We start from the raw sequence: 12595 nt of genomic DNA, 5'->3' as shown, positions 1-12595 counted from the left end.
GCGGGTTGAGTCAAGAAAATTCTAGCGTGGTGCACATGTAATGCTGGTAGAGTGTGCTGAATTATTCACACCTTTCTAATGTAGCCAGATTGTTCGCAGTGCCACCTATCATGAAAGAGCCCAATGTAGTTTTCAAATGGGACACTTTTAGTCATCTTCTATGGTATTCCGATATTTTTTTAGTAGTTAGTACTTTATTTTAAACGCACGCACATACGTTGGAGAACTGCACTTTACTATCAGCACACATAAATTACACTTACAAGATCTCTAACAGTTTATGCAAACCATAGAAAAAGAAGCAAAAATGAGCATAACTTAGAGCTGCTATCAACTTCTATCAAAAAGAAATTAAACTTACACCATTGAGTACTGGACACGTGTGTACCTATAGTAGAATTGATCACTACCGTGAGGTCTTCTGAAAGCTGTAATTACTTATCATGGGATTCCTTGTAAAATAAATCATTTAACTACACATCTAACTTAGCATTGCCAAGTCACAACTCGAGTAGTGACCCTAGCCTTCAAGGAGATGCTGTGATTGAGAAGCTTGAGGCACGTGAATTTCGATCCCACCTGCAGATAGATATTACCGATGGTGGTTTATGTTACAGAAAAAGTATTTGTAAAGCCTACCATGAAGACCGAGACACTCAAAACGAGAGAGTTTACAAAGAAGCGGCAAGGATGGAAGGCATAGCGCTGGCTGGTTAATTACAGTGTTTAGTTGTTGTCTCAAGCGTTTTTGATGTAGGCATTTAAGCCTAAGCAGTAGCACGAAACTCGTGCATGCGGATGAAATAAAATATTCATGTGCTGACCTCCGCACACCTTTGACGAATCAAAATCGAAGGGAAAAGCCAAACTAAAATAAGATTAAATTATGGAATATGAAATGACAACAACATAGATCGGTAAAATTGAGACATAAAATACAAAACAGATGATAAAGAAGGACACGGTAGACGAAGGTAATAACGCAGAAACGCGAAGCCATATATCACAGCGAGAGTGAATCACCTGGTTAATCACAATCGGCGAGATGCAGAAGAGGAGGGGGAGGCGGCGGCGTTGTTGATGCTGGCAAAGAGGAGGCTCTTGGGGAGCCCAGTCTCCATGGTATGCGAGGTTGTGGAGAGGGAGTCACGGAAAGGCGGTGAGGGTACAGCGGAAGCAAGCACAGTCTGTGATGGTGGTGGAGGCTGCTGCTGCTGCTGCGATGTCGGTGAGGGTTGAAGGTCGGGCACACACCACACCCACTCATCTCGGGCGCTCAGAGACCAGGGGCAGGAGCGGGCGCGCATAAAGTCCGGCAGTTGAGCTCGCAGCTCCTGATTTATGTGATTCACTGCCAGCTACAGTAACAGTACAGCACAACACCAACTGCAGAATCTCAGAAACGGAGAGGGACACTAGCAGTGGATTTCTTCTGTTTTGCCTATCTAACCTTCCCAATAAAAACCATTTGAAAGAAAATCAGGTTTGAAACAAAGTTAGGCAAGATAAGCGCGAAGTGAGTTATAGGGCTTGAGTCATATGCAAGCTTAAGGCAAACATTTCTACACCGATTGATACCTAGTAGAATAAGAACGAATAACGCGTTTTTTACTATAATATAAGGGACGCAAATATTTATTGTAAAAACAGCAAGTCAGATGGGAGCCACTTCATCAGGATGAACGACAACTCGATTGAGTAATTATTCCACTAGGATTGTGCAGGAGGCGCCTCTAGGGATAGCAATGATGAGGCGACATTAGTTCCCCACCATTTAATTTAGTACCGAATTTACCTTAGCACAAATTCTCCTTGCATAAATTTATAATACCGAAATAGAATGAACATCAGAAATTGGAAAAAAATTTTGCAAACACTTTCTGAAATTTCGCTTAATCGTAGGATCCCAAGCCTGTGTTTGTTTTAAATAAATAGAAGGATGGACGGCGAAAAACAAAGTGACTTATCTAACATTTGAACCCTAAAGTAGAACCACAATCACATAATCACAAAGGCGACGGAGATAAGAAGGCGATTGCTAATCGAGCCAGAACTCGACTTGCCACTTAGCAAAGCGAGAACAAACCTGTTCACTGTGGAACACAGCCTGACATCCAGAGCAGGTAAACATGTTCTGCGGAGGCAAGGAGGCGTCAGCTCCAAGGACCGCTTTCCAGCGTAGATGTAACTCAACCGAGTGAAAGAGTGCCGCCTCAACTCGTTCTGCATCCTAGACAAAACGAAGACGTTTCTACTTATATTCTTACAGTAGGCATCATTAACCTATTAAGCAACCACAAACCTTGTAGTGAACACCAGAACGGATGTGCATCCCGTCGACGAAAAGGACACCGATTCGTTGTTTGACTTTATTTGTCAACTTCCTGTGGTGAGCAAGATCATCTTCGATTTCTTTCTACAGAAATGCAAAATAGGCATTTCGAGAATTGCAGTGCCGTCCAGGAACCGAGCAGATATACCGATGGGGACTCACCCGAAGGAGGTGACGCGTAACCACATGAAAGACTACTTCAGTTCGACCGTTGTAAAAGTAGACGGAGGGTGAGGAAGCGATGCAGAGGAGGCAAGAGAACTTTTTGTCCACACGGCTGATGAGCTGAGACCAGTCCTGCGACTCCGCCGCCGGTGATGGGGGCGGCGCAGCTGTCGGCTGATCGTGCGAAGGTTCAGCAAACGACGGGGAGGCGGGAGGGATCTCGATAGGCCCGTTATCTCTCACCACCATTATCTCATTATCTTCGCTCTCCTCAACTTCTACGACAGGCGGAGGAGGAGAAGGAGGGGGAGTGAGACTGCGCGCCGTCGGCTGAGACACTGCACTGCGGGTCAGAGTGATCCAACTGACAATAACTCTAACCTGTAACGCGGTGATAGCAGCTGCAGTGATTCCATATGGATGGGGAAGAAAAGCGAAGAGCTTAGAATAGCATGTTTGTTAATGCCAGTGATGAGACCGGACCGTCATTTTTTCTAATATTTTCTTTTATTAGACATGTAGACCTAAGAAACAGAACGGTATTTAAAACAATCTAAGTATCATTTACTTTTTTGGCTTGCAGATATTCACTTAGTCAATAACTCCGTGTCAAAAGCACAAAGCGAAGCTTATAATGTATTCTTGCCTCATGAAGCTGTAATCCCGTGATCACAATTGCCAACTCAGTTCAAAGTAGCTAGTTGGAACAACCGTTTGCAGTCGGACAATATTTCGGAAAAATACGAACAGTTGAGCAAAACACAAGAGTTCCAAATGAGATACTTGTGAGACAAATATAAAGGACCAGATGAATGCTGGAAAAATCAGAGCTGGTCATCACTAAGTACTTATGCACAACAACACCACTAATGAATTAAGGGTCAGGTAACACAGATACCTTAGTTCTGAAATACACTTAAGTAATGGCCGTTGATATGAAAAGCAATAGTGCATAAGCATCAAAACGAGCGTATAGCACTTGGAAGAATAAACTTTTGAAGGCGTAGTACAATCACTAAAATCGTGATTGACTCAAGATCAGTTCAAGCTGAAAAAGAGAAGTAAATGAGCCGAAAATTTGTGGCATTCCAAAAAAAACGTTCGTCAATTTACAAGAATGCAAGAAATGTCAGTAGACTTCCATTATTCCTTTTACAAAAGGAAAAAGAAAACAGGATTGATTTACATCAGGTTCACGTATACCGTGTGCCTGGGCAAAGTGATCGCGGAGGATGTTGAGGTCGGTGGTGGTAGCTGTGCACTTCGAACAAGTGTAGAAGCGACTCTGGAATGTCTGATTTTCACCCAAGTGGTTGGTCCAGGCGTGCTGACGGAGAGTGATGGAACTGGTAGTATGAAAGGAGCACTGCGGGCACTGGAGACGTAACGGCTCAACGGCATTGCCGCAGCTACCAGAGATAGTGTTCAGAACAGCCTGTTCTGGCAGAGCCTCAGTCTAGTTAGGAATGAGAATTGCACTAGTGCACCTAGTACTTGAACGTGCGTCGACATAAGTCACCAAAACTCGAAATCAAGTCAGTGATAATTATTAAGCACACACAAAGATCAATGTTACAGCCAGCGCAAATAACTTGTGAGATAATGCGATGTGTGTTATCAGGGGAATTAGAAACTGAGTAGTTAATGTGAACCAGAACTTGTACTATAATTACCAGTTAATGCGAGCTCAAAATATAGGCAAGCACCCAAAAAGAGCAGATGCAGGTACAAACTAGGTATATTAAAGTATTTTTTTTTCACATATTTTCCATGAACGAACTGAACTCTGTGAGTGTTCGCATAAAATCTGTTATCGTTTTATCCTGGTCAACGCATTTAACACACGGATGGGGTACAGAGGGTCCGATTAAAAAGAGACCATCGGAGGAAGGAGTCCAGTTTTCCATAAAACTGACAGCCTCATCCTGAGGTAAACTCATCATAGAGCACAATTTTTCTATGGATATGCAAGAGAAAGCAGATTTGATCAGATCTATGGTAGAGCGCTGTATCCTCTGATATACCGCTGAGAGGTGAGACTGGACAGATGGAGAAAGATCATCGCTTCTCAAAAATTCCCGACATGAAGAAAGGAATTCATCGTTTCGTCGCTTCAGAAGAAGAATAGTTAGATTCCAGACAGCCTGAAGGCAAGGATCTGCAGTTTTGCAATCACTTGGAATGCGCTTCCACAAAAACCGAGCAGCCATTAGGTTATTGTTCCTCAAGTAAAGGCAAAGGAGATTCAGATATTGACTTGGATTTAGAACACCAGAAGCCATCTCGAAGTTTTCAAGTTCGAGGATCTGACGGCAAACGTCCACATCTTTACTGTCGCCTTGGTCCATTTCTTTATCTATGATTACAGGCAACTTAAATACACGTAAAAATGAAGGCTTAATGGGAGGAGACAAATCAGAAACCTACAACAACGGACAAGCCGTCTTTTGACTATTTTAGAAGGTTTGCCTGGGCTCATGTTCAGTTAAACAAACGCAATAAAAGCAGAAATTGCAATTCAAAGAGTGCAGCTGAAATCTTTAAGGTTAAAGATGTCATCAAACAATTTTACACTGGCGTTTGAGACTGGGGCGAACATCAAACTGCTCGTAATTAAGTTAGTTAGTACGGTATATTTAAGTTATTTCTCCAAAATCATGAGCATTTAATAATTCAAATGCTAATTACCAGCACTGTGAATTACAGAAAAAATTTAGCACATCCTACTGAGTCTTAAAAAATCTCCCACTTAACATCGATCAGTTGTTTTTAGGCAAAACACACCACCAAATAGCTGCAGCGCACCGAGAATTCCTTGAGGACGAAATGAGACCTTATGCTCGAGCAGAACATCCATATCTACAATTTGCATGGCTTAAAGCTATTGATAAGGCCCAAGGATCACCACGCATGCCAAGGTACAATGGCGGCTATCCAGAGCGATCCGCTCACCAGAACAGAGGATCAACAGGTGACACTGCATTCGCACCTATGAATACTTCATTTAATACGTGGGTCAGGTGTGAATTCATGTCACTATTTGTAATCATGTAAACGCTGATTATCATTATAATCCACTCTTCCCTCAAGGCGCATCAACTTGGTTAAGACCATAGGGCCATTCAGAATGGCACTAAGATAGCTGTAATACGATGGTGGTTTATATTTTGGTATTGGTAAGGCATTACTTTTGTACTTTGAACTAGCCTTCTTGTACTTTGTTGGGTTGGCTAGCCTTCGAGCCATGCTAATAGCCCAAACACCCTCTCTGTGCTGAATATATATCGCCCGAGTATTGTGTCTTCTTTCGTCATCAGAGGAGTTTCAGGACGCTACATATTATTACGGGGTCATTGTTTAAAGCGTACAGTTTTATGCAGCCTAAATTTATTTCGAATACCTCGTTGGAAATGTCGACCGCAGACTCGATTCGCATTCTTGGAGGTTAGTGCCAACATTTTAATATGATAGACAAACTTTAGTCAAAATTAAAGCCTGCATAAAGTAGTGTAGCGTCCCGGGACTCCCTGAAGACGAAAGAAGACACAATACTCGGGCAGAACATATATATTCAGCACGGAGAAGGTTTCTGGGCCACTGGCGTGGCCCGAAGGCCAGCCCACCCAGCAAGGTACAAGGGGGCTAATTCAAAGTACAAAAGTGGCGCCTCACCAGAACCGAGGGATAAACCACTATCGTATTACAATATATCTAGTGCAGAGAAGGTGTCTGGGCTATTGGCATGGCCCAAATGGCCAGCCCACCCAGCGAGGTACAAGGGGGCTAATTCAAAGTACATAAGTGGCCCCATTATAACACCGAGGGATAAACCACTAGCGTATTACAGTAGCACTGTAGCGTCCCGAGACTCCCTGAAGATGAAAGAAGACAAAATACTCGGGCAGAATATATATATTCAGCACGGAGAAGGTGTCTGGGCTATTGGCATGGCCCAAAAGGCCAGCCCACCCAGCGAGGTACAAGGGGGCTAATTCGAAGTACAAAAGTGGCGCCTCACCAGAACCGAGGGATAAACCACTATCGTATTACAAGCACACCCTCTTTGCGTTTTACGGAGGGAAACATTTTACAAACTAATGTAATCAGTCTTTAACTCAACTTGGCAGCCAGAAGAAATTTATTTTAGGATAATTATGTCTTGTAGCTAATAAATTCTTAAAAATTGGTTTTGCTGGGAAGGTGATAAGGTCAATAAAAATAGGGGAATTCCGTGCATCCGCTGAAGTCATGAATTTAAAGCCAAATACATTGCAATAAATCAAAAGCGTTTTAGCATTGTTTTTGATTTTTTGCTTAGCAGAGCGCATAATAACTCAAGATCCTTTTGAAATGATTATGTGTTCATCTGCTTTTTTAAAGCTTTGTAACGGTTATGCGTGGCTACCCACTCCCTTGCATTGGTGTTCTGTGTTTTCTATTCATTGCTGCCCGTTTTGTTTGTTTTCACCATTCACTTCTTTTACTTCTAATGCTATTTTATTTTTTCCTTACGTGCTCGACTCTTTGAATTGCTTCACTTTATGGCGCAGCATTCTAGTATTTTTCGAGTTTTTATTGTATCTGGTTTTCGCTTTGCTTTAGTTCTGGTTTCTATACAATTGCGAAATACCAACGATAGTTCTTCTTGAGCTTTTTACGAAGATGCGATGGTGGACCGTCGGTCTGATATGCGAACATGGCAAAATAAACGTATTTCCTTTTCTAGTTATTTTTCGGCCTCTTTTTAGTTTATAATTTGCAACGAGAGGCTCCCAAACCGTTTCCGGTAGTCTGTTTTGAGCATCTTAATCATGTCCCACATCAATATGGTGCTGCTTATCATGGTCCTTTGAGCCGACAAGGGACTGAGGAACTTCTGAGTGGACAGCCTTCTGGTGCCTACCTTATTCGGGATAGTCAGCGGGCGGATGGAGCCTTCACTTTGGCCATTAGGTAAGATGGCTCAAAGAACCAATCCTATTGCTAGGTTCGACGACTCAACAAAAAATTATAAGTTATTTTACGATTCGTCCTCTCAATTGCATTATGTTGGAGAAAAGAAATTTGAATCTGTTGACCAACTGGTAGCTGACGGATTGATTTATTTACACATCGAAACCCGTGGAGCTGATATTTTGCAGAAGTTGTCAGAGGCTAGTAACTATGAACACTCGCCTTACTACAAGGTATGTTCTTTTAGAGTTCCTCACTAGGCTTTCTTTTATGCTTTTGTCTTATACTTTTCTTTGGGAATGTCATGGTTTACTTTTTTGCTTGTAATTTTTAAAACGAAACACACCTTGTGCTTTTGCTTGTGATTAGTATCTCATTAACATCGATCACTAATCTGTTTGTCTGTTTTCAGTACCACTTTCTTCTCTAGACTAATACTTTGCTGCTGCTTGTGATTTATTCCCGCTAAACTACCTGGAAATACTGCAATTAACTGCCCATGCTACTCATGCCATAGGTTCAGTGCCTATTGAATATTCGGCATTTTTTCCTTCATGTAGCACTAGTTGCTGTAGCCCTTTTAATGTTGCCCTTTTAGTCTCTTCGTTCTACGTGAAGTTTACATTTTTGTTCGGTCTTAAAGTCGATAACTGGTTGTAATGTGTCTTACGAGGTACTGTTTAATTCGAGTTTTGCCCTCTGCATCTGGTATAGATGGATGAGTTTACCACAGAGGCTAAAAAAATAGGCTTAAGCATGACATCATTCCGACGACTCAATAGCTTGGTCTTTTGGTCTTTACGCAATTCGAACATTCAACGCCTCCAATTGACTGCGTTTTAATGTTTCAGACACGCTACCATACAGTGAATGCCGTTCCCCCGCCTACCAGACCCTCGGTCGCTGCCATCAGCAGCGCCAATTACCGACGCCAATCCTCACTCGAACTGTTCGATGGGTCTAAAAAGCCTTCTCCCATTCGTCTCATTCAATCAACCCAGAGTGCTGCTGCTGATGAGGTCGCCAACGGCGTCATCAACGATCCCCCCAAGAAACCCTCTGCTGCATTGTCCGGATCCGTTGACAAACCTGTATGCAATATTTTCATCCTTAATGTGCAAGCTTCATATGTGCTTACCTTATTTTGCCTAACCATTTACAATAAAAGGATTTTTTGCTTGGTTTTTTGTAAAGACTGAACTGTCACGTTAGTATTCTCCAGTAAAGTCCTAAAAATGACCTGTTAGCTTCGGCATTTGGGTCTGAGCTGTCATCTTTTTCAAGGAAACTTTCCATTTTATTTTTCTATCCGCTCTATCCTGTGTAATTTAAGGCTAAATAACCACTATTATCAATTTTCTCTGGTGAAACGTTTTAAACAATCAATTTTCAGTGACCCACTTAGTGCATCCGTATATTGATACATTTAAACGCTTCACAACTCTCTGCTCATGTTGACTATCAATTTGCCTTTTTTCGGTATCATGGGGCGATCGTGCAGTTGCAGATCATTTCCGGGATTTACCTACCTTTGAATGCCAAGTTACTTTTAAAGTTTTTACACTATGCGTGTTTATTTCGACTATCTGTTCAGGTGGTGCACTTTATTCAGATGCCTGCACTCTCTTCTTAGGGGCGCAAAACTCTCCTTCTTTCCACCATTCATTGTTTCAGTCGAAAAATCAACCGAAGTCACCGATTCGGCCACAACTGGGTCTGTTGGCCCTGTTAAATCAGAAAACAGGATTCTTCCGGTTTATTTTGGAACTGGTAAAAAAACACGATTAACTTCTAAATCGGCTAATCTCTCAATCCACCTGAATTTTAATGCTAACACCCTGGTTTTTGGTGCACTGCATAGGGCATAGTGCATGAAACCCCGTAAATAACGGGTAGACAATGACTGACGTAAGACTGATTTTCTCTAAAAAATTATTTGCCTTATCCCCTTTGAAGTATGTGTTGTTGCACCTCTTTACCATGTGTGTAGAACCGCGCACATTGATGCATCTTTTAGTTGCACATGCTGCTTAAGCTTAACCAGTCCTTATTTCGCTCAGTTTCACTTTACCCTTGTTTCATTATAACAACCTATCTTACTGCAATATTCAACGCCAATTTAGATGACGCTACTGAAGTTCTGATTTTAATAACTTTTAGAATTTGAGATGTAGTGATTTTATTGGCACAGCTTTATTCTACCCCACGTATTTAACTCCGATTAGGCGAATGAAGGCTACCCTAACCATGGTTACCCTTCTGGTGGCGTTACTCATGCCATTGGTAAGCTCCCTTCACGTTTTGCCTTGTTGGCAGGCCCGTAGCACCTCGCTACCCTTTTCAAAACAGCGGATTGAGCTCGCACTTGGGCCCTCCACTGCACCAGTTGCCAAGCCTGACTGCTCCACTGACACCACCGGCATCGCCCGTAGTAGCACTAGTAGCGGTAGCAGCAGCGGCCACGCCAGTCTAAAGACCCGTCAGCCTAACAAAGGGGAGCACACCGTTGACGATGGCAGTGGTGGAGAGAGCCGCCGCCGAAAGGCGTTTGGCGGTGTCCAACATCACCGCACTCTCGCCTCCACTCTACCGGTGAATCTGGATGGTGCAAACATGCATACACCTGGGCGCATCAGTGGTGAGGTTGCGATTACTTGTCCTACGGCCACGCCAGCCCCCACTCTCGTGCACGTCGACGTGGAAAAGGCGCACAATTTTCGCATCCACACCTTCCGAGGGCCACATTGGTGCGATTTCTGCACCCACTTTATCTGGGGCCTTGTCTCACAGGGCGTGAAATGCACCGACTGCGGTTTTCAGGTGCGTTTAACTAAATTTTGCATTTTGGCAATAAATCAGATTTTTACAATCGGGTTAATTCTGACCTTTTTTTGATTGCCATTTTTCCATCTACTGTAGGGGATGTGTGAATTTCCGGTTAGTGATGGTGGTGACCATTTGACTTTTGGAACTCTTTCCCTTGTTAGTTTTCAGTGATCTGTAGTGCCTTTGTGCGCCCTCTGTAGGGATTAAAGTCATCGCAGAGCAGTAAGCTTTATCACTGGTGTTTGACCACCTTGGCTGCAGACAGGGCGATAACAGTGGGTGCGCCAGCGTGTGTGTATATTGTGTGGCCACTTTCAAAGTGGTGACAAATTGCCCTTTCATGCGCACGTCGTGCTGATAGGTGAAGACGAGACGAGACGGGGACATCTGTTTCATCGCCGTCGTTGTCTGTCTCTGCTGCCGCTGCTGCCGGTGTCTGCCCGTGTGGGTTTGCAGTGTGCGTGCCTCCCTTGAGTCCCGCGTCGTGTATGAGTATTAATCACTTCCCGCTTCTTGCGTCCGTGCTCGTGTGCGTGCATGACATCCCCAGTGGGTCTGTCGGTCTAGCCGTCCTTCAAGTCCCACTATCCCTTATTCTCTCATGTGTGGATGAATGAGCAATGCTTGCCCGTACTTTTTGCCGTCCTGCAGACAAACCACCTCAAAGCACTTTCATAGGACGGTATTTTTTTAAACTCCCATCAGCGAAGTCGAAAGGACCCTTTCCATCTACAAGCATCTATAGCCATTTAAAGTAGCACATGCCCTTACGAAATGTGGTCACAAATCAGTTCCTTTGTCATATAAAAGACTAGGTAATGTCGAGTGCTAAATAAAGGTTCTTTCTCTTAAGACTTTGCTAACAAACTGGCCTTAAGGGATTGGCTTCCGGGTTGGGTTCATCAAGAGCCCTTTTAACTAAAAGGACTCCTCTTACCACGTCTCAGCTGCGTGATAGAAGCTGTGAATTTCGTTTCTTGCATTTATGGCTTAAATGTTCTGATTTTTCACTCCTTACATGCCTGTCATCCTCTGTGAGCAGACTGGGTGGTACCAGGTCTTAATCACTGTGTCCAATTTTACCGTATTGCGAAGTGTGTACTGCCAACTACCCACTGAGGCTGTACCGCAATTCTGAGATAAACGGAGAGAAGCAGCGCTATGGCCTTTAGTGAACTGTCATCGGAGTCATTGCGAATCGCAGAAATGTCATTACCTTTGAGGCCACTCACGAGTCACCAAGTGACATCATATAGGAGATGGAATTGTGCAATGCATCGAATGCTCAATTTGTTACACGACCAGCACGAACTCCATGGCACCGAAAATCCAGCACCTGGAGTGTGCTTTGTTAGTGAGGTGGAGGGAGAGGAAGAGTGCTTTGTAAAAGTCAATTTAGATTTGTAGAAATGGTGGGTCCGACATTCAGTGGCAATAGTGAGAGAAAGTGAGTTTTCATTGGTTTAAGGAAACTAGAATTCAACACATGGTGTCTCTACAGTACGACCGTTCCTGGTATATCCACCACTCAACTGTACCCAGTTAAAAAAATCGACCTCGGAGCGCACAATTATTTTACGTACCCGCGGAATGCGTCTTATGCAGGTGTGCAGGAGAGGGTACTTTTTTCTGATGATTCGACCGCAGCTTGCCAAGTCTGTCGTCCGGGCCGGCAGACAAGCTCTCGGGTCATTCAGACACGTATACCAATATTTATTTCCGTGTTTTGATATGACTAAGCGGTGGTTACACGGCGAAACATGAATCTCTCTCCCTCTGTTGATGGACTTTTTATCAGTATCCATCGTCCATTCGTCTGCTTCCTCTGCGACAATCCACTCACCCATTCCTTCCCACATGTGTATTGCACGGATGCATACATTTATACAGGCGGACGGATTGGGTAATTGGAGCAGTGCTGACATTTATCCCACGAAGTCGCCTGTGGGGTACTGGTTTCATGCAGTTCTGTCGAAGGCTTATAGATCTGGGATGTGTTTGTGGATCGCTTGAGTCGGTTATGGACGACATAACCAGAGGCCACTGCTCGATGTCTGTTCCGGAATTGTTCGCCGTTGTTCATGCAACCCCTCCATAAAGCGATCTTGATTACTCAAATTGATTCGAATGGTTGCTTTATGCAGAGGTCAGCCTTTATTTAACGGCTTATATAGAGATTGTACTTTAATGAACTCTTGCGTCTAACTCATGCCATAAGTTCTATTACTCATGCTGCCAAGGAGCTAAAGAGAGGGGCAGTTTGTTAGAATTTGTGGCGGTGTAGCCAGTTACATATTTTCCGTGACGCTTGACGCTTCT

At 43.5% G+C, this 12595-nt stretch overlaps 2 protein-coding genes across 2 annotated transcripts in view; one reads left to right on the top strand and one right to left on the bottom strand. All coding sequences in view use genetic code 11, as the record gives it.

The window, feature by feature from the left end:
- Window positions 1-1031: 1031 nt before the first annotated feature.
- Window positions 1032-4845, bottom strand: EGR_01857 (COP9 signalosome complex subunit 8; the record flags this gene model as incomplete). The annotated part of the gene is made up of 6 exons (XM_024491106.1): window positions 1032-1358; window positions 2087-2230; window positions 2303-2416; window positions 2495-2878; window positions 3684-3953; window positions 4354-4845. 6 exons carry the CDS (start codon window positions 4843-4845, stop codon window positions 1032-1034), a joined length of 1731 nt encoding a protein of 576 aa, XP_024354562.1.
- Window positions 4846-7164: 2319 nt separating this feature from the next.
- The window catches only part of EGR_01856 (N-chimaerin), a gene marked incomplete at both ends in the record, with an annotated part of 15046 nt that continues 9615 nt past the window's right edge, over window positions 7165-12595 (top strand). The window contains 5 exons of the mRNA XM_024491105.1: window positions 7165-7207; window positions 7246-7450; window positions 7485-7683; window positions 8302-8541; window positions 9767-10270. Of these exons, the coding sequence (XP_024354561.1) occupies window positions 7165-7207; window positions 7246-7450; window positions 7485-7683; window positions 8302-8541; window positions 9767-10270 (1191 nt within the window). The remainder of the gene's footprint in view (window positions 7208-7245; window positions 7451-7484; window positions 7684-8301; window positions 8542-9766; window positions 10271-12595) is intronic.

Source organism: Echinococcus granulosus, assembly GCF_000524195.1.
Source record: "Echinococcus granulosus chromosome Unknown EG_S00007, whole genome shotgun sequence".
In the NCBI taxonomy this organism is placed as follows: domain Eukaryota; kingdom Metazoa; phylum Platyhelminthes; class Cestoda; order Cyclophyllidea; family Taeniidae; genus Echinococcus; species Echinococcus granulosus.
The sequence above is the reverse complement of the archived record's forward strand: the minus strand, read 5'-3'. Positions and strand labels throughout refer to the sequence as shown.